This window comes from Panthera onca, chromosome B3 (genome assembly GCF_046562875.1).
Source record: "Panthera onca isolate mPanOnc1 chromosome B3, mPanOnc1 haplotype 2, whole genome shotgun sequence".
Taxonomy (NCBI): domain Eukaryota; kingdom Metazoa; phylum Chordata; class Mammalia; order Carnivora; family Felidae; genus Panthera; species Panthera onca.
Window position 1 is genome coordinate 2,865,810 of NC_138344.1, and position 21,665 is coordinate 2,887,474.

Consider the following 21,665-nt stretch of genomic DNA (forward strand, 5'->3'; position numbering starts at 1 on the left):
CGAACAGCTTCTAATTTGCAGATTTAATAACATACTCACCTGGAGGGCTCCTGCTCTGTGACAAGCTGCCTAAGGCTCCAAGCCTTCTTTGGTCGTTGTCAGACAGGAGAGAAGGGGTATTGCCTACCCAGTGCCCTACTCTCCGTGCCAGGTGCACAGGCTAGCCTAATTTCTGAAATCAATTATTTTCTAAACTTACCAGCCAGAAACGGAGCCATTATATGTTTCTGAAACTTGGACACCATTGCTGTTAGTAGCTTTGCCTACTGGGCTGGAGACACAGAATATAAATATAGATATAAAGATGCCCCAAGTCCTTCCCTCTGCCATAGTGAGGACCCAGCTCCTGTCGACGATCCTAACACAAATCAGGCAATAATCCTTGGGAACTTTTCGTGATGCGCCTGGAACAGGGCTTACTAAGAGGTGTTAACTGGATGAGAAACGGGACCCCGGGCTGTGGGCTGTGAACTTAGCTATTACCTGGCACACGCACACTTGCACGTACTGTTGTATACACGCGTGTGTGTGTGTGTGTGTGTGTGTGTGTGGTGTCCTAGGGATCACAACAGGACTTGGGTATCTCCCCTCACGTCTATGGACACTGACCCAAGCAGCTCGTCCCTCTGCCCCTCTCCCCGCCCCAGCCCCTGGCCCGCCCGTGCTCCAGGGTCATGGGGAAAAGGCATTACAGCCATGTTGTCCGGTGCCGGTCCCCAGAGCAGGAGGGCCGTCCCCAGACATCAATGCCAAGTCCTCCAGGAGCGAGGGTCCTGGGTTGGTGGCCCCCCGCTGCCCGAGGCCTGCCCGTAACTGACTACAGACACCCCGCCTGCGTGAGAACAGGAACACTCCCGCTGCCAGTGAGGCTAGGCTTTGGGCACGGCCCCGGGGCACGAGCGAGCAAAGACAGGGTCTCAGCACCCACTCCTGCCGCACAGGGACGTGGTTCCTGAGTGGGGGGGGGGGGTGGGCACCACGGCGTGCACGTGGGGTGGACGACTCACACGGAGGGCTGGCCGCACCCCCCGGCCGGCTTCTCCGGGGTCACTTGACCACTCGTGACCGTCTCCCTCCACGTGGGGACGGTGCCGCGTCACCTCCCCCGCGCCGGCGTGTCTGGCAGGGCCCTACGGGACTGCGGAGAGAGCTCCAAGTCTGGGGCTGCGCCTCCTTGCGAAATGAGCGAGTGCCGGGAAGGGGCAGAGTCCCAGAGTACTTGTCACGGCACGTGTGGCGCTCGGAAGGGTGCTGTTTACGAAGGCTGCCAATCGACGCGCCAGCTTTTCCTCCCTGTCAAAGTTTTCAAGATAAACTGATGCCCGGAATAACTCTCCTGAGTTAACTCAAGTATCTGTACCTGGTAAGCTTAAAGTGACGGTGACTTATGGAGCCACACTCTCGCCAAAGTCGGGGTCAATTAGAGCCGACCAGCTAGACCATGGCTCGAACGAACAAAGATAATGTTTCTATAACCAGTATTAGGACCTCGTTTATTGGCCTAGTGTATGGGAAGAAAGCCCATTGAAAGCCTCTCAAAAACAAAGTCTGATCTGATCGTCGTACGTGTTTTGAAACAGAATCCTTCTTTTAAGTGGCTACAAAAATTACTAGTGCAGCAAGCATCAAAAATTACAAAATCTACTTTTGGCTGAATCGCGTTGGCTCCTTCCAGGAGATCTCCCCGAAGGGCGCAACCGAGGAGGTTTAAGAGTGTTTGCAATAAAGGAAATAATCTCGTCACGTCAGCTAACGTCCCTGAAGGTTAACAGGAAACCACCCAGGAAGTCACCGAAGTTATTTTTCTAAAGAACAGGCGTACGGCCTAACTCTCACCAACACCTATCTGAACACGAGCGATGCGATTTATGAGGGAGTGCGAAAGCAGGTTTGAGGCCAGCGCCAATCGGACGGGACAGCGTGGCCACACAGACCAGCAGGGCGAGGGTCAGCTACGACCGGGTCGGACTGCAAGTGGTCTCTCGAGGACGCGGCCTGACGTGGGAATCAGTTAGGACCGCGCCGGAGCGAACTCCCCCCGGGGCGCGGGACGCCGGGAACTTCTCGCCTCGCACCAGAATGGGTCAACAAAACCACTTGGGAGACACGTTCTCTCGCACCTCTTTAAAGTACTTGTAAGCATCAACTTTATTGGCCGTGGGCTCAGAGAGGTTTTCCCAGTATCTGGCCTGGGGTGACACCTCCGTCCGAAAGAGGCGGCCCTGCCGGGGGCGGGGTTACTTATTTTTGCTGAGGGTTCTCTGCTTCTCCGCGTGCGCCACCACCTTCTCCTCCACGTAAAGACCCTTCCGCTTACGCACGGCGTCCATGTACTTCCGGGCCTGGTTCTCAGAATCCGCCTTCTCCCCGAAGTGTAAGTACTCCTCCTCGGTGGTTGGTACCCAGAAGGGGTCGCTGGGGATGACCTGGCGAGAGAAGGGGACAGAACGTGCCAGGTCAGGCAAGCATACCTGGATTTCAAACAGCCTTGCCAAATTCCTAGCGTGAGGCTGAAGAACCAAAGTTAAGCCACGAACAGCCAATTGCTGGGAAGGGCAAGGAACAGTCGTGAGGGATCACAGGACGCGTGAACACAGGGAAGCAGCTTCAACAAACCTGTAAGGTGCACGACGTCACCCCGAGGAACAAGGGCGACTCTTAACTTTGAATAACGTGACGGAAAAGCTCCCCCTCTCGCTCGGGTGCATCTGGGTACCAGCGGGGTCTTTTCATTCACTTTGCCTTCGTCCCCAGCAAAGACCAACGCCCTTAAGCCCACTTCCGGTCACGCCGAGCTTTTGCTCCCAAACTCCGTGGTGTGACCGGTGAGCCGGGCCGCTTGGCCCATGTTCTGTCGGGACGAGCGGCAGTCGGCACTGCCCTCCCTCTTTGGTCTGGGCCCCCGCCTGCTGGCGCCCTCACGGTGAGGGGGACACGTCCAGGGGAGCCTCCTCGTGACGGGAGGGAGAGGGCAGAGCCTGGGCCCCGGGGAGGGGGGCGGCGGGGGGCGGGGCTGGTCTGTTAAGTAGTGACGTAGGGGTGCCCAGTCCCTCTGGGATGAGCAGCTGCCGGGTCACGAGGCCCACAGCGATGGCCACGCTGGACACAGACTTCCCTGAGGTCCAGGACAGAGGGGGCGGACAGTTTCCTGCAGGCAGAGAAGGTTCCACGAGCCGCACACTCGTGGCCTGTCTCTGCCTCCTTGCCAAGGGTTCCCCCAGGATGTGACAGGTAAGTGTGAGAAGAGAGAGGACCGGGGGACAAGGGTCTTCTTCCCCTCTCCACTAGAAGTGCACAGTCCGCCCCGTCCCTCCGCGTCACTTCCGGAAGCCGCCCTGACCCGACCCTGCGGCAGGAGCCCCGCGGCCTGGCTGGTCTCATTCTGGAACGTGGCGGCAGGGGCTCCGTACCCTCCACGGTCGAGACCGCACTCTCCAAGGTCAGCCTGACGGGTAATGAAGGTGAGAGTCTGGCCTTCACACCTTCTCCGGTTTGTCGTTTTCTCTCATTTCTCAATTCGGGAAAGAAAGGGGTGGTATTTACTAAGTGGCCTCAAGTCCTAACGCTTTTCAATTTAAAATCTAGAAATGGCGGAAAAGGAAGTAGTTGCTCTTCAGCACCAGCAATGGAAGGGTCTGGTCTGTGAACCGGGAGGGGGAGGAGGGGAGCCCACAGTAGTAAATGGGGGTAAAACCCCTGTCCGCGTCCCACAGGGCACCAGGCCAGGTCCGCTGCCCGCTCAGGACAGGCCCCAGCCACACAGCCCAGGCCCTCTCTCTGGACCTGGAAGAACCACGTGTGCCCTGGGCCGTGGCTACCACTGGGGGACAGAGGGCGGGACGGATCGTACTGGGCCCGTGTCCGCGGTCCTGCGCCATCTGCCCTGGTGAAGGTGCCGAGCTGAGCAGCTGCGGAGCTGTGGCGCTTGGGAGGGACAGGTGACTCGGAGATGCCCCAGGGTGACGCGGGGGAGAAGACCCAACTGAAGACGGCTTCGCACAGGGCACGACAGGAACCCCCGCCCCAATCAACAGTAACCAGACTCAACAGAGGGAGCATTCGTAACCAAGTAAGAGAGGTGACGGAGTGACCGAGAGTTACAGAGTTCACTTAAAAATTCTCCAAGAAATAAGGGGCGTGTGGGGGCACTGCATCCATAAAACATGAGGCAGCGGTAAAAAAGTAAGAGCTAGAAATCCTAGAAATAAATTCAGACGGAAGGATGAAAAAGAAAGAACCTCGGCAGGCAGGTTAAATAGCGAACCGCTGAGAAGACCCCGTAAATTAACAGACTCGACGTCCAGGATAAAGAACTCCTACAACCCAGCAGAAAAGACGAGCAGCCCAATGGAAAGACGGGCAGAGGACTCGAAGGGATCTTTCTCCAAAGAAGATGTACGAATGGCCAGCAGGCCACGAAGAGACGTCGGTCATTAGTCACGAGGGAGACGCACATCAAAACCACGATGAGGCTCCACCTCGCGCACGAGGGCGACTTCTACCAAACACGGAAAAAAGTGTCTGGTGAGGAGCCGGTGCCCCACGCCGGCCCCGGTGGCGCTTCCTGGTGAAGACCCCCTTCTCCCTCACACCACGCGGCCACAGAAGCCCTCTCCTCGGGGGGACAGCCGGGAAGCGGAACGTCCCCCGGGCAGTCGGCCACAGACTGTCTACGCTGCGGGAGACTAGTTTTAAGCTGGTTACTGGCGTCCTCCCCTCACATCACATAAGCCCATCAGAGCATATAAAGAAGCTGCATGTTCTCAGCAGGTCTGGGGAGTAGCAGTGAAGAAACTGTTAATCCTGTTTACAAAGTGATGTGTTTTTATAAATGTTTATTTATTTTTGAGAGAGAGAGAGAGAGAGAGAGAGAAACAGAGTGTTAGTGGGGAGGGGCAGAGAGAGAGAGGGAGACACAGGATCGGAAGCAGGATCCAGGGTCCGAGCTGTCAGCACAGAGCCCGACGCGGGGCTCGAACCCACGAACCATGAGATCACAACCTGAGCCCAAGTCGGACGCTTAACCGACTGGGCCACCCAGGCGCCCCTAAAGTGACACATTTTATAAAGAGCAGTAAGTGAACTATGCTAGTTGAGAGACACCAGACTCAGACCGGTCCTTGTTTCAAAACCGTTAAGACCAGGGGTTTCAAAAGGTCCCATTCTGCGTGGCCCTCCGCACAGACTCCAGGGTAGACTCGAAGCCTACCTTCTGCACTCACCTCTGCGTCCTGGGGTCCCCTGGAGTCCCGCTCCAGACCGCCCCTCGCCGGGGGGCTCGGGTGCCCACACCGTGCCGTGCGCTACAGAACGGCACCCTCGAGGCCACAGGGCAGAGCTCGCATCAGTTTGGAAGAAAAGGTGCTATTTTCTAACTGGTTCACCCAGAATTCATCTGCCCACAGCGAGAATGTTGTTTTGCAGCCCCACAGCCTGGAGGGGACGGCATTTTCTAGCTCACGGGAAGGAAGGCTCCCAAGTGCCAGCTGCTGTCCTGGGCATTAAAAACAAAAACAGAAAGAGGAAGAGGAGGAGGAAAGGGGACAACAGCCCAGAAGGGAAGCGCGTGGGGAGCCCCGTCTCAGGTCTGTGCCCAGCTCTCGCTAGGACGGTGGCTGGCGGGTGGGAGACACCGCGTCCGGAATAAACTTCTTCAGCGCTACTGTGCTCACAGCCGCGGCCTCCTCACCCCGGGTGAACTCCAGCCCGCCCACCCCCGCGTGGTCTCAGCATCGAGCAGCCAGTCTTGAGGTTGTGCTGACATGCGTGTAGAACTCCACTGGGTGGGAATATTTTTCTCTCTGTGCCCGTTATTAGCTCCTTTTCTTCCCTTTTCACAGAAGGGGTAAAACACAGAAATTATGAGATTGCTGACTTCAAAGGTTTCCTCATGGAAAATGCCTGTAATTTTATTTTCTCTATTTTTTGAAGCACTTTCTCTCAAAAGCTCTTGATTGTAAATTATATGGTGTGATAGAACACAAATGGAAGAAAGTGCCTTGGAGCGAGAAGCCAGAGCTCAACAACTGTGTTATTTCTAAACCCAACTAGGGGGGAGAACGAAGACAGCCAAAAACTATCACATCAATGACATTTAATTATAACATCGTTTTCAAGACTTTCACAGATTTGAAGCTGTCGGGAGTGGGGACTAGGACAGGTGGCAGGGGGCCGGCAGACGGTGGTACAAAACTGGAGCGGGCTCTTCTCGACCGCACTCGTCTCTAAATTTACCAAGAGACTGACTTTTAATAACCAACTAAGACAGAAACTAGTATTTAAAAAAAAAAAAAAAAAACTACTATTAAGTACATAAGATTTCTGGCCTTTCTTTTGTAAGTGAGAGAAAAAGCAGACGGAAAAGTCATCGTGGTTTTCACATTAACAAAAATTGCCTATTTGGTAAGAACCTGCTGTTCCTAAGTATCTCTTCTCCTGTTTTCTTTGCTAATAGGTATTTCAGGCTCGGGATGAGGGGAGGCACACTCTTTCTGTAAAGAACCAGAGTGCAGGCCACACGGTCTCTGGACAGGACCTACAGAAAACACGTCTAAGAATGGGTACGACCGTGTTCCGGGAAACTTCGTTCACCGGAACAGGTGACGGGCCATCGTCTGCTGACTCCTGATTAGTCAGGCTCCATTTCCCAACCTGCTGGTTAGGTGGGCGTTGTGACATCTGGCCGCGCGACTGGCTGTGGGCACTGGGACATTCACGTCCCTGCAGGGAGGGCACGCGCCCTCCTCTTCCCATTCTCCCACTCCCTGTTCTTCCCGCCTGGGATGCGGACGTGTGGTGCGAGGGAGAGCAGCCACTCTGGACCCTCGGCAGAAGCCACGTGCTGACAAAGGAGTTGGAGCAGCCTGGGCCCCCGCCCCCACCTTCCGCCAGCCCAGCATGAGCCCCCATCACCCCTGCCACCCCCACCAGGGAGTCCCCTCCGCCCAGGCCTCCGCCCCACAAGAAGACAATCTACTCTGAGAAGGTTTTCACAGAACAGTCTTACCTGCTTACTTGCCAATTAGGAAACAATGAAAACTTCGTAGAGTTTTAAAAATGTGCTTTATAAAACTACTTTCAGGGATAAGGCCGACTGTGAAATGATCACTTATTTTTAGCAAACAGGATATGTGAATTCAGGAACCCAGTTCCTCCAATCATGATGCCCCTACGACAGCTCTGAATCCCTGCTTTGGATCTGTCCACACACGGGACCCCCCGGGATCACGAACTTGCACTCTCTCTGTTCTCGTCAAACATGCCAGAACCCGGCCTCGTCACTGGTGGGATCAAGGCCACCTTCCTGAGACGGACACCTTGTCATCAGCAAGATGGTCAGACGGGTGAGCTCCAAGTTCTAGCACCGATGAAGACAGTGCTTTGCCCTCTCGAGGTCATTGCTCTAAGTGGGATAAACCCCCCTTCGGTTCTAAATGTCAGCTGCACTGCCCTGTGATCACGCCTGGTCCCTAAAACACACGGGGGAGGACTCTGGAGACCGTTCCAGTAAGATCATCCCTAATAGACTCACTACAGACGTAGTTCTTCAGAAGCTGCTTGGACAAATCCGTTCTTTGTATCCCTCACTGGTGTTTATTCCTCTGTAATAATCGAGTGCCAAAAACAAAGCTGAAAAGGTCCAAGTTTGGGTAAGTGGGAAATTACTACCCACTTAAGTTCAGAAATTAACAAATAAATGTTTTGGGGGGCGCCTGGGTGGCTCAGTCGGTTAAATGTCCAACTTCGGCTCAGGTCATGATCTCGCGGTCCGTGAGTTCGAGCCCCGCGTCGGGCTCTGTGCTGACAGCTCGGAGCCTGGAGCCTGTTTCAGATTCTGTGTCTCCCTCTCTCTCTGACCCTCCCCCGTTCATGCTCTGTCTCTGTCTCAAAAATATATAAACGTTAAAAAAAAAAAATTTTTTTTAAATAAATAAATAAATGTTTTGGACCTCCTGTTTTCTGCATAGTGAAACATGAAATGATACCTATTTTGATATAAACCGATAAAACCACCAAAACTTCATTTAGTTTCTAGACAAAGAGACAAAATGAAGAAAATTTCATAGTAAATCCCTGTTAAGATGAAGACTGTACTGATTAAAAAAAAAAAAGAAAAAAAAGGAGACTACACCAGAACATTAACCGTGGTTCTTTCGAGCATTACGGATGTGCGTTTTTTCTTTTAGGAAAAGTAGGCACAACTGCCAGTTCTGGACAGCCACTTCCCTGGTGTCCGTTTAGGTGACAGGAACCGCCCAATTAAAACTAGATTTGCCGTCAAAGTCCGGCTTTCTGAAGTGCTGATTTCCTTGACTACAAAAGTCACTTTAAAAAGGAAGTTCTCCCTCACTTACCACATTCCCCTTTATTACCCGCACTTCAACGGTTTCTTTAAATCCTGCTCTGGAGAAAGGGGCCCATCTGGCTACAGAAAGTGAGAAAAGGGACGAGCTGGCACCGGACGTAAACAGTCGTGATTAGGCAGGGCTAGAGGAGAGAGCCCTGAGTGCGTCCACACCACCGGGAGCCTCCCGCGGTCGGGCACCAGGCTGCACGGTCAGCATGCCATCCCAGGGGCGGGACGCACTCGGGGGGCCCCCCGGCTTGCCCAAGCACGCGGCAGAGGGGGTCTCTGCAACCCGAACCTGTGGCAGCACAGCCAGCGCTGGTCCCACTAGGCACGGGCCTCCCCGGGAGAGGGAGCCATGGGCCGTGCCTTCTGTTCCCTGCAAAGTGACAACAAACGCTGTTTTCCTAAAACAGCCCTTCTTCTTACATCCCATAGCTTCCAAACCCTCCTCCTGACCCGAGACGGGGTCTGGAAGGTGACCAGATTTTTCCGCTCTCCTTCGCCCGCCTGTCCCGCGGCGCCCTCCTCCTCAGTGCCCAGCTAGCTCTCCTTCCAGGACCTGCTCAGGGAGGCTGATCTGACCTCCCTACTCCGTGTTAGTACCCTCCCCGCCCAACCCCAAAAGTGAAAAAACGATGTCTTCACCATCTTTTCCTCTCCCCCAGCAATGCGGACCCATGTTTGCAGTTTTAAGTGCGGGTAAGGTTTGCTCTCTGCCCACCTTTACCGACACCGACAGTGAGGGGTTGTGATGGACCCTTTCACCCCACAGCGCACGGAAGTCGCGGAAACCCGCAGAGTCCGCGGCGGGGACTGAGGACCACAGAACGCACAGGAGCTTGGAGCTGGTCCTTGCCAACACGACCGTTCCCCTCTAAATGCCCGAAGTATTTTCCCGCTGGAAGAAAAGTTCCTGAGAGCTTCACTTTCAACACGTCTGTGATTTTTCCCTTAAAATTCTAACCGCTATCTTCAAAGGGAAACACAGGATCGAACGTTCTGCGTCTTAACTTCTGCATCAAACAAGAGTGAAGAATGAGTGTGTGTATGTGTGCGTCACAGGCCCCACGTAACCTCAGGACCCTTCCATCTGGAGGAGAACAGCCCCGTGCCTTCTCCCGGGCGAGGGACTGAGCGGAGGCCCCACGGAGGCTGCCACCCTCGGGGTCATCTGCAGGGAGCACGCCGGCGCCTGAGGAGGCGGGACGGGGCTGGACTGTTACCTCCCAGTGGCTGAACACCAGCTGCGGGCTGGCCAGGCCGCTCGTCCTCTTCCTGATCTCGTCAGCAAAGCCGAAGCTCTCGGCGACGGGCAGCACCGCCTTGATGATGAACATGTCCGTCCCTTCTTTCATTTCTTCTTGAAGCACTCGACCTTCTCTCTTGGACAAGACCGCGTAGACCCGACCTGCGAAACCAACACGGCTCTTAAATTCACTGACCGGTGACACGTCCCGAGCCACACAGACACGCGACCGGTCACGCTCCCTGTAACAGTCCACCGTGAGAAACGGTGCTCCCGAGAATTCTGGTTTACACAAGCATGAAAACTTTTTTCTTAAGTGTTTAAAAGTAACGCGACAAAAAAAAAAAAATCGGAGACGAAAGGCGAAACCACCCCAAACCGCACTGCCCGAAGGGCAGACCCCTCACACAGCCTGAGAAGCGGGCGGCTTTGAAAAGGACCTTTTGATGCAACGTCCCCCATGACGGTCAGTCTCCGGGTGTGAAACCCAAGGAGACGAGTGTGCCTGGGCTTTGTACACACTGAAATACTCGTAATTATGAGACATTATTGATTTGATGAGGAAAGCGCGAGGCTATTTGGGCCCAGTAAGCAAGGAAAAGACACGGTAACATTTTTATATTAGAAATGAAAACAACACGCAGAGATATCTGGTCACGTTTTTAAAAACTGGTTAACACGTAAGTGTCGTAAGTGTTTCTTTTCCCCTGGAAACTGTGTGTGGCATCTTTCCCGTCTGATGACAAGGTCTACCCAGATCACAAGAATGCCCGCACATTCTCTTGGCTAACTACATTTTCACAGTCAGGCCCGATGCCGCCTCCCACTCGGGAGGGAGAGGTCTCCCCGCTACAGAGGCCGGCTTCTGGAAGGGTCCCTCCGGTGCTCCAAGAATCCTTTTAGCCACGAGGGGGTCCAACTCTGCTAAGGACAGACAACTGAAAACCACACACGGTTGTGAGGAACCTGCGGGGCCAGCAGGCACGTCCCCTGAGGCCTCCGCTCACCTGCCACTTGGAAAAAGGAGTCTCGGCTGCCTGGCTGGCCGAGGAGAAGAGCGCAAGAAAGACGGCCCGTCTCCTCCAGGCGTAAGCCCCCACCATGGAGGCCCGCGGCGCCTCCCTTCCTGCGTGAGTCAGGCCAGGGGCCTCCGACCGGGTACCGCAATGGAGACCGAACATCATTCATCGTGTAATTCTCGGCCATTCGGTTTTAATTCCACTAAAACGAAATCCCCAAACTGAGGCATAGGAATGGATCACTGAGCAAAGGAAATCCGCTATAAAGAGACCCTTCCAAACGCACTTGGCTTTCACAACAGCTGTGTCCGATGCTTGGATGCATTCGGAGACCCTCCAAACTGGCCACTGTTCCAGCAGGGAAATTATGGTAGCCACATCCAGGAGGACCCGTGACCCTGCGGCCTCTGAGCACATGGCCTCCCCTCCACCGGGGCACCTGCTCCACTACTGGTCAGTCACCTGTCCTTGCACTCGACAAAAAGTCACGGTGCACCTGCTGCGCGAAGGCACCAAGACACAAGCATCCGCTGGGGAAAAGATGGCCACAAAAAGTCTAATCGATGCGAAGTTTTGATCAGGGCAGGACTTGGACTACCAGATAAACAGATAAACGTCTGGACCCAAATTCAAGGCCTTTTGTGACCCGGCAGCAACCCCTTACTTCAAGCTCTGGGGCCCGCAGATCCCACAGCTGCAGACCCTCCACTGAGACCGCAGACTCCACTGAGACGGCACACGGGGCGGACCCTCCGCCCTAAGCCGGGGTAGGGCACTCGCTGCCACGGCACACCCTGTGGGCACAGTTCTCCAATCTAGGGTGCGTCTCGGCCAACTCCACGGAGTTAGAGCCCATCTGGAACCACCTGGTCCGAGTCTCCTGTGGTACCCTAAGATCAAAACGGTCTCTTCGCCACGTGGGCTCCATTGAACCTAATCTCTTTCATGGCACTACATATTCCCGTCTGTATATTTTCTTCTCTGATGGGCAGCGAGATTGGTCTGGAGACTCTACAATCCTTAGAGCTGGGAGCTCGGCAATTAAAGGTATGTTTTGTTTCGTTTTTCCAAAACTGAGGAAAGGGAGCAGCTGTTCACAGCGATGTTTTCTCTTACGGTAAACAGACAGGAAACGGTGCGGATTTCCAATCTGGGGATGATGGGAAGTAGATTATAGCATAACAAGTTGATAGGATATTATGCATAGATTAAAATGAAAATTGTGAATACTAAGTGGCCAAATGGAAGCATGCTTTTAAAATAAGCAATAAACGCAAAAAGCAAAACATTAAACTGCTTCCGCCATAAGGTTACAGCCATGCGAAACAGACTATTACAGACAAAGACTGTGAAAGAGTGGAAAATGACAGGTTGATTTTCAAGGAGGAAGAGTCTTCTTTTACGTTGTGGTTTCTGTTATCGTTGGTGGCCCTTGCGGTGTAACTTCAATTAAAACACACAAAGAAATTGGTGGGCACTTCTTATAAACCAGGTCACGCGAACCTCTCTTCCTTTTGTCACAGAGCGACCAGACTGCTAAATCAGGCACGTGTGGTTGACAGGATACAGATGGGCTTTGACCAAACGTGAGCTACGGTGTCCTGTGGACAGAGCGGGGGAGGCGGGCCGGCCGCTCTTGTGCAGATGAATCCAGCCACGAGTTTACAGGAAACGCACGTCAGCAGGTTATGCCCACCCTGGCAAGATGTCCTGAGGCGGGCGTCCGTGTTCTGACCGCAGCTGCGTGTCCTCACGACGGTCACCAGCAACGCAAGGGTCCGGAAGGCGTGATGACCAGATCCAAAGTTGACAGGGGGCCGGAAGGCTGATAAATACTTTGGCAGCATCAGGGTGACCGGGTGAGGACCCAAATGTAACAAGACACGGGTCCGTGTGGGTTAACGCAAAGTGTCACTACCGTTGGCTTCAACCACCCAACCGGCCAGCGTCGGCATGGTAATGCAGAACAGAAGTGCCCATAAAACCGAGTCGGAGCGGGTTCCCTCCAAGCTCCGTGGCAGTCTGCAGTGCCGTGGTACAAAGAAGGCCAATTTCACACTCAGCTGCTCAACTCAACATTATTCTACCCATCAAAGCCCGTTTCAAAGAACTATCACTTTAGAAAAGTCTACCTTGTTTCAAATTCTGCTAATCCCAATTTCTCATAAAATTTCACTGGAAGACCACATTTATTCACTAAATTCAGCCGTGCTGTCTCATATAATGAGGCTTTGTCGCCTAACGCCTCTCTCCGAGCAGGGATCGTGCTTCGACACGGCGTAGGCACGTACACACGTCAGTACGTTTTGTTGAAGTGAATTAGGAAAGGCCGATGAAATGGAAAAGGGACCCCAAGTCTGGAACAGAGGAGGCTTTTAAAAGCAAACAGTGGCACTTACTAAGACTGTCCCTGACACCTCAAGGCACGTGTGTTCTCGCAACATGAGCGCGTACCCTACAGGTGAAAACAGAAGGCGGAAACTCCAACACCAGCAGGAACATGTGATGTCACCGCCAGATAAAAACAGTGAGGAGCCAAGAATGAAAGAAGCTAACAGGTCAGAAGAAGAAATATGAACGTGACAAAAACACAAACCAATTCTAACGTCCGCTAAGTGAAGGGCACTTTTCATGGGTGAAAAATGAGAACAGAACCGGGCCTTTGAGAAAGTAGAGTTTGTAAGTGAAGAGGCCCATTTCCCCCGATGAAGGGATATAGGTCAGGCCTCTGTCCTTCTACAGAACACCCTACTCTGACCACCTATAGACGATATCTTGCTTTAACACCTTGTGTAGAAAGAACTCAGTTTTTAAGAGAGACTAAGAACGCTCATTTTGCTTAATAAGAAAGACCTGAATTTGTCTTTCAAGTTGTGCTAATTCTTAGAGAATTAAAGCATCTATCAACAAAGTCTGGGAGATGTCTGAGTATCTGGGCAGGAAGCAAAGGCCTTAGGGTCACCAAGGTCTCCTCATTTCTTGTTCCGGATGAAGGCGGTGATTTAGAAAGAAAAAGAAAAGCGCAGAAAGCGAGCAGGAGGCTATATTGACCTTGGGTACAAGAAAGCGGCTATCATTACCAAAGGACCCCTTGAAGCGACCCAAAATGGGCTTAAGAGAAGACCCTCAACTCTGAGCAGCAGGGCCTCCAACTGACTCTGGAGGAAATGACTCCAGACCAAATCGAAACACGGGGTCTCTGTAAGGTGGCAGCCAGCTGGTTGGGGATAAATGTATCACGCCAGCCAGAGCGTCTGGGACAGAGAGCCCGGGACTAAGCAGTCCACGCAAAGGGCGTCGCCTCGGAGGGGCCAGAAGGACCTACAGCACAGTGGACAGTGACCTGGAGGCGGCCAGACAAACACTAACTCTGCTCCTGAGACAGAAGGGGGGCAAGTAGCCCTGCGGATGATCGAGGTACGTCTCCTCCTACAAGTGCCGGGACGCAGTCTGACGGCCAGGTGGACAGGGCCAGGAGGAAGACAGGCCTGGGGCTGCCTGGTCACGTGCAGGGTCCTGTGAACTCCTAATGGAAACGGGAAAGCGGGCACAGAGCATGGGCGCGACAGGGAAGACGCGACGGTCTGCCTGGAATTTCAGCGGATGAACGCCACCACGGATTCTGGCTTCAGGTGTTAGGTGGGAAAATCTGCCTGGCCAGAAAGCAACGGACAGATGCCACTCCAAACAGATAATGTAGGAGAGACGGCAAGCTGGGGAGGAACTGTGCATTCCTATTATCACCCCAGGAGTCCGGAAGGCGGAGGGATAGGCACAGATGTGCGTGGACCCTACACTTCCAGGTCGATCATTTCAAGTGCACGAAGGAGGAGAAGGAAAACAAGTTTCGGGATAACAAGTCCTAAGATAAAATTCCTTGGAGGAGTAATGAGAGAGAAATACCAACCATGAATGATCCCCATGACAGAAAAAGGAGGAGAGATCCTCCCCTACCCCAAAATACAACAGTGGCTCCAAAATAAATGTGTCGGGTCAAGGCGGGCAGGTTGCTGCGCCCTCCTGGCCTGTTGTAGGAAGGCGCGCACGACGGACGAAGGAGGGCTGTTAAAACCAGAGCAAGCTGAGCCCGCCAAATAAAAGGGCCAACGAACGACACCAAGCGCGGTCTGCGGTGTTAGTTTCGAAATAAGGCTGAGACGTGCCCACAGCGTGGAGAAATGAGTGTGGCGTCAACAGAGAGGCGCTGGAAAGCAGGGCGTCCTGGTATCCACGTCTCCTGCATTCTCTTCGCTGGGGAGAACGGGGGACAAAGGGGCCGGGCGAACAATCACAGCCGAGAGCGCACCGGGGCCCAGGACCCCCGGGAATCTGACGAGCAGGCAGCTGGCCTTCTTGAATGGGTTCCGTCTCCGGGGCCAGGGTCACATCTCACAGCCCTAAAGAACGTGTCTTTTTTGAGAAATTATCGATGACGGGAGGTGTGCTGAAGTACAGGCGAAAGGTAAGGAACAAATGAACTTCTGGGGGGATAAAAACACTGATTCTATAAACTGCAGATTAGGAAGCCGTATGCCAATTTCCCGCAGTGTTTTAAGAAAACATCATAGAGGTTTGTACATATTTCTGCGAGTAGGAGTTACTTGCGTCTGGAGACGCATGGGCTTTCTGACACAAAACCTCACCAACCTCAGCTTACTTCTTCTATACGGTGGGCAAGGTGATCGTCGGGGGAACCTACAGACACGAAGGAGCCTCACTCCACCCACCCACTCAGTTCACCCCTTACTGAGTTTCAGTTCTCACGAGAGCAGACACGTGAAAACACAATCAGTGTGTTACGGCTGTGGTGCTGGCACTTCCCAGAATCCTCCCTGTACTGCTGGGTGTGTGACAAGCCCGAGGAAAACTGCACCGTCCAGATGCGTGCGGTGCTCACGGAAACACACGCGTTCGCGGGACTCTGTCATCTGTACGGTCTGGTCAGTTGCCAAACTTCGGATTCTGCTTTCTGGGGAACGGGCGGGAAGACGTGACTTATCTTGAAACGGGAACGAGGCTCACGCTGGCTTCCCAGGGGTTCACGACAGGGGGCGGTGGCTAAATCCCACTGAAAGATCGCTACCGTGCCGTGGCCGTGTGGCGCCCACGCCGGTCGGCACGAACGGCTGCTCTCCGGTGGGTGCGGGGCAAGTGAGAGGTGCCCCGGAGGACAGCCCCGCGAACAGTGAAAGGGCACCAAAAATCGCACCGTGAAAAATCAGCGGAAGGCTCCGGAGAGTTTTCTCAGGGACATGGAGCAGAAAACTCACGTGCTCCTCAGGCGCATGAAGTGATCGCGCAGGGGGCGCGTGGCGGCGCACGTGGCTGCAGGCCAGCAGGCGACCACAGAGGGAAGACGATGCTTCCTCAGGGGACAGGCTGTGAGCTGCCCGTCGAGGCAAGTATTCAGGTGGCGGTGGTTCGTGGCAGGGCCGGGGAAACCGGAGCAGCCAGGTCTCCTGCACGGTTCCCCGATTCCAACTCCACCTCCGCCTCCGCCAATCAAGAAAGCTCTTGGTGAAAACGAAGAATAACGTCCGGGAATGGTCTCGACTGGTGTTCCTCCACCAACGCACGGATCCCATGAGCTCGTAACGATACGCCGGCCCAAACGGGGCCGAGACCCATCACGTGCTCCCTGTCACCCTGCAGACACCGTGCACGCGTGCGCGGCACACACGGGCTCCAGGCAGGCGGTCCTGCGGGGCCAACCCCCTGCAACTGTTCAACCCCGCTGCTTCTGAAACGCTGCTTTGGATGCTCGGCCCGTCTCGTAGGAACCCTACTGTGGAGGCAAGCCCAAATTTCTTTAGAGAAAAAATACCCTGACGAGTTAGATACCTGTTTTTAGGAACTGATCAGCAGAACAACCTTACTAGAAAGAATGTAAAATAAGCACACACTGACTAAAAGGGCCTCAGAAGAAACCTACAAGCTCTCCAGCGCCGTTCTGGCCCCTGAAGACGGTTCTAGGACCGTCTCTCACGGGAGAGCTGCCACAGGCCAGGCACCCCTCTAAAGCACGGACTTGTGTTCTCGGGTTAATCTTCACAGCCTCTGGCCGGTTATCTTCCTTTTTACAGGTGAACAAAGCTCCGTGAAGTAATAGTCAAAAGTCAAAGCAGCTACTAAATGCCAGGGCTGTGTGTCTCCAGGGATCCCAGAGACGTTCCAGAGACAGAAAAATCGGGAGGAGGATCTGACGGAACGGTCAGTGGTGAATAAAGCCCCCGATGCTCTTCTTCTCCCGAAAGGACCCAGCACTTCCAGACGGCCTTTTGCCTTAGTGTGCAAGAATGTCACCTCACTCTCCGATGGTTTCCAGAGAGACTCTGCCTACCTGGACCGACAGGGCCACTCACTCGGGAACACCGCTGCACGTCAAACCTTACGCCTGAGACCGTCGGGACAGGAAGGAGCCTGTCTGCTGCAAACGAAAAGATCTTTGGTAATCACGTTTCCTCCCCCATCGCCATTTCACTATTTAAGGCGTTCAGAGCCCTTAGCGCTTTAGTGACCCAGATGACGATGCAGCTTCTGCAAAAACAAAAATTAAGTGAGTCTGAGTTTTCTGACCACAGAGACCTCTCGGTCCTCACCCTCTTTTCCTTACCAAGAACGTCACCGGTGGCCATGATGTCGCACGTGTACATGGCTGCCATCAGACGCTGAGGCTTCACCTGCAGGGCATAGCGACAAGCTTCTTTCATGGTGGCAATGAGCTGTCCGGAGAAGGGTCCGTAGCAGTCAGTGAGCGAAGACTCTCCTCTCTGGGATGTCTTCTGCTCCGAGGGCTCAGAGCCGCCACCTTGCGGCCCCCCGTTTTCGCCTCTGCCGGGACAGGCTTCACCTTCCGCCTGTGCCTCCTGTACCACGTCCCTTCGCTCTTGATTATGTTTGTCACTTGCCCCTTGTTCTTCAAATTTACTTAGGTCCCATTTTTCCAGAATGAAACAGACGCCCATGAGAGGCTCCTCACACATGGGGCCCGAGAGAGTTGCTAGCTGGAAACCACTCACGATGCTGTTGCCCAAATCTCGGTATCTACTGGCCTCTTTGGAAGCTTTGACGCCTGAGCCTGTCCATACTGAGTTCTGGAAGTCTTCGCTTCTATTTACGAGTATGTTGGGCCCGCATTTTCTTGGCCCAAATGACCAGATTTGGTCAACAACGTTCCTCCATTTTCTCCCTGTTAGGTGCTGCTCTAGTTTTCCTTTGAATTCACAAATTTTCTCTTGGGTCTTCTGGTGGATCGTCTGAGTATTTCTGCCCTCATTCAAAGAGGATGTCAACTGCTCCATAGAACGAATCAGATCACTATTTTCTTCCAGGAGCCGTGTGACTTCTTCTGGAAGGGGCATGGCTCGAACACTGAGCACAGCGAGCTTGTTGGGGGTTGTTAGGGTGATGAGCCCATCAGAGTCAACTTGGATTCCTTCCGGGATTTTGCTCTGATCTTCTTTTGTTTGGTGGATAACTGCAACTTTTTGTTGTTTGCCTATTTCTTCATTGACCATGTCGACTTTTGGCGGTTTTGTAATTGTTTCCCTGAATGGAATAATCGGTTCAGACACGCTGATCTGAATCTTCGCAAACCTACAAATTCAAGAGAAATAACAAGGTTACAATAAAAATGGCATCAAAACTTCCCTGCAGAACTGTGACACAATGAGGATTCTGAAGAAGCACAGAAACATGAAAATTATTTTACTAGGAAAGATCGGTCCTTTACATTCTATCAAAATTCAAACACCGCTTTCATTTCGGACTGAAAGGACCACCTCCAACGGGAACAGACCTTCAGGGAGTTCTTTGCGTACATTAGAATTTCACCGCTTTGTTCGCTCTCAAAACAAATCAATCATCTATTTAGATAATATGGTTTTGAGCGGAAAATAAATAGTTTCGTAAGATTTGACATATGAATTCTTTACAATATGATTTGCCAATTTAAAAACCGGGAGAAGAAAAGCTCGATGAGTACAACTCTAAACAAGGAATCACAGAACTTGAGGACACCTAGTCAAATCCTGACAACGGATCTGGCTTTGATAAATGCTCACAGCCAGGCTGGCGTGACCCAGGAGTCTGTCTAGAGAGACATTTTGAACAAGAACTTTCTGCAGCGATGGAAATGTTCCGTATCTGCGCTGTGATGACCGGACAGCTGAAATGTGGCTACTATAACCGGGGAAATGAAGTTTTCTTTTTACTTAATTAAATTACATTTAAATAGCCACACGCAGCTACGGAGCATTCGATACGTGGCTGTGTGACTGAGGAACCGAAGTTTTAATTTCACTTAGCTTTAATTTTAAATGGCCACGTGTGGCCAGGGACGACTGTATTGGCCACAGAGTCTCGCACCTCGGTCCAGTACCGAGTTCAGAAAGCCCTTTTTCCACGTGCTATCAAGTTTAGTTTCATGCCGCATTTTCTTCCAAATGAGTTATAAGTTCGCGGTGGGCAGATTCTGGAAATTGGTGTGGATTGATTCGGAAAACAATGAAACCACCCAATCTTTCTTTATTTTGTGTCTACTTCATTCCCAGGTAACACTAAGGCTCTGGGCTGGTCTCTACCTGCCACTGGCAGTGTGGATGGATGTGTGCATAAACGCATGTGCAAGTATGTGTGTCTGTTCACACACACGTCATATGAAATCTTGGGATCGTGGACCAATGCTTTTCTCTGGGAAATGTTACGCAGTAAGGCAACTAAATACTAAGTTTCTGAAATGGTCACATTTGATTCTAGATTTGTTTCTGGTTTCTGCAGAACATTCTGGGGATCTGGGGCAGGTATCTGGTTTATTTGATTTTATTCTTTTTGATTAAGTTTGAAAACTCAATACGTGGATGGTTTTCTACAAACAGTATGCTACCAAAATAGGTACAACCAAATCTAATTGATTTTAGACTAGGAAACCTGAATGGACCAGAACGTGTGGAGGAAAATAACAATGTGAAAAAAATTATTCCCGAGAAAGGTTTTGGTTTTGCCAGTGAGCATGTTCACTGTCAAGGATTAGCTCATTTCAATGCTCTTATCGTTACGGAAGGTACGGGGTGGATGTCTTCCTGACGTCGTACGGAAATGTCTTTGTGAAATGTGTGATGGCGATTAAGAGTGCACCTGTCATGATGAGCGCACTGAGTAACAAATGCAATAGCTGAATCACTACATCGTACGCCCGAAACTAGTGTAATGTTGTGTGCTAACTACGCTGGAATTAAAACACAAAACTTAGTAGAAAAAAGTACCACCTTATTCAAGATGCTGTGTGCCTACTCATAAAAACGATAGCTAACGTCGCATCAACACGTATTTGGTGCTTACTATGTAAACCAGGATGTGCCCTACACATTTTCATGTATTAAAGAAATGAAATAAAATACATTTTCCTCTTCGAACCTGACAAAGACAGCATACACAAACCCGCAGTTCAATCTCACCTAAGAATTCGGATATGAGATCTGAAATAACAAGGGGGAAAAAAGGATGTATGTGCACTTTTTCTTTTCACTAATCACTTATTCCATATGACACGGTGTGCTGTTTTACAGGTAGTTTATCTCTAGTAGGTATATTAGTATCTTCCTTGTCTAGAGGAGAAAACCGGGTAAGAAAGACGAAGTCACTCTCCCGAAGTCACAGAGCTAGTCGGTGGCAAAGCCAGGTCTGACCCCAGAACCCGTGCTCTTCCCAGTTAATGCTGTAGTGACAAAGTAAACAGCACATTAAAGGAATACTTCACCGTAACACGAAGTAGCTTTTATCATAGGGCATGAAAATTTATTTGTATTAGGAGATCTGTTAAAATAATACAGCATATTGAAAACGTCAAATAGAGTAACCAATCTCAGTAACCATCTGTAAAAATGCTAAATTCGCATTCAATTAAATTGAATACCCATTCCTCACTTAAAAAAAAAAAAAATGAAACCACGTAGAAATCTCAGACACAGGATGATATTTTTAACATTATCATTATTTAGAGAAAATATGGTCTTATTCTTAGAAGTGACTCTGACAGCAAACACATTTTTTCCTCGTGCTGTAACGTAGGAAGGGCTGGGAGTCTCATCAGGCCTTCGGTTTCCGGGGGTCCCAAGAAGCCCCTTGCAGTAATCACCTCTGAGATTGCTGAGAACGACTCCGCGCCACGAAAGGGGGGTGCACATCCTGTCCCACCTGCAGAGCACCTCGGGGCCAAAGGCCCTCCAAATCCGGGCAACGTGGAGCCGGCCCCTGCCTCCACGGGAACACGGTAGGCTCTGACCGCCCGCAACTTCCTGCCGTCTCTGATCACCACCACCTGGAGATGTTGCCGTCTCTGAGCTCCTGAGATCTGGTTGCTAAGAACCGTGACAGTTTCTCTGGCCCGGACACGACAGGGTGTCCCCTGTCTCCTGCACGTAATGTATTTCTGAAGATGTGTGTCAAAGTTGAAAAGGGAGGTCATGTATTAGAAGGCAGGTTCTGTCCTATGAGAGCTAAAAGACGCTAGAGTTTTATGCATACTCCTAATGTAGGTACAATTGTAAAATTTTATAGTCCTATGGAACAGGTGACAAAACAATAATGTACAGATCTGTCAGTGACCACAAAGTAAACACCCACGGAAACTACCACTCAAGTCAAGAGACAGAATGTTAGCAGCCCAAGGACCCTCATGCCTTCCCCCAACCCCAAGAATAGAACCACTATCCTGGGTTTTACTCTAGTCCCTTCTTTAAAATTCTTATCGCCTGAACATGTAACCCGCATGTAACCCCTACCCGCTATAGTTCAGTCTGGCACGCTTTTAATACTGTATATGTATATATAAACAGGATCAAATCTTTTTTTTTTCCAGTTGGGTTCTCTGGCTCAGTATTATGCTATGACATATCCATCCATGTTCGAATAGCTTGTTCACTGAGGTTACTATACAGAATTTCACGGTAAGAAGGTATCATGATTTATTTGTCCACTGCACTGTTGGGAGTTGTCTCCAGTTTGGGGACTATTAAAACGTTTGTTGGGGCGCCTGGGTGGCTCAGTCGGT

At 51.8% G+C, this 21,665-nt stretch overlaps 1 protein-coding gene across 2 annotated transcripts in view; it reads right to left on the minus strand.

Moving 5' to 3' along the window:
* Positions 1-2,123: 2,123 nt before the first annotated feature.
* Positions 2,124-21,665, minus strand: part of EFL1 (elongation factor like GTPase 1) — a 123,435-nt gene continuing 103,893 nt past the window's right edge. For both annotated transcript variants that reach the window (XM_081795826.1, XM_078449081.2), the window contains 3 exons: positions 17,229-18,211; positions 9,574-9,758; positions 2,124-2,426 (listed from right to left, as the gene is read on the minus strand). In XM_081795826.1, coding sequence (XP_081651952.1) covers positions 2,238-2,426; positions 9,574-9,758; positions 17,229-18,211 — 1,357 coding nt within the window. In that variant the 3' untranslated portion in view covers positions 2,124-2,237. The remainder of the gene's footprint in view (positions 2,427-9,573; positions 9,759-17,228; positions 18,212-21,665) is intronic.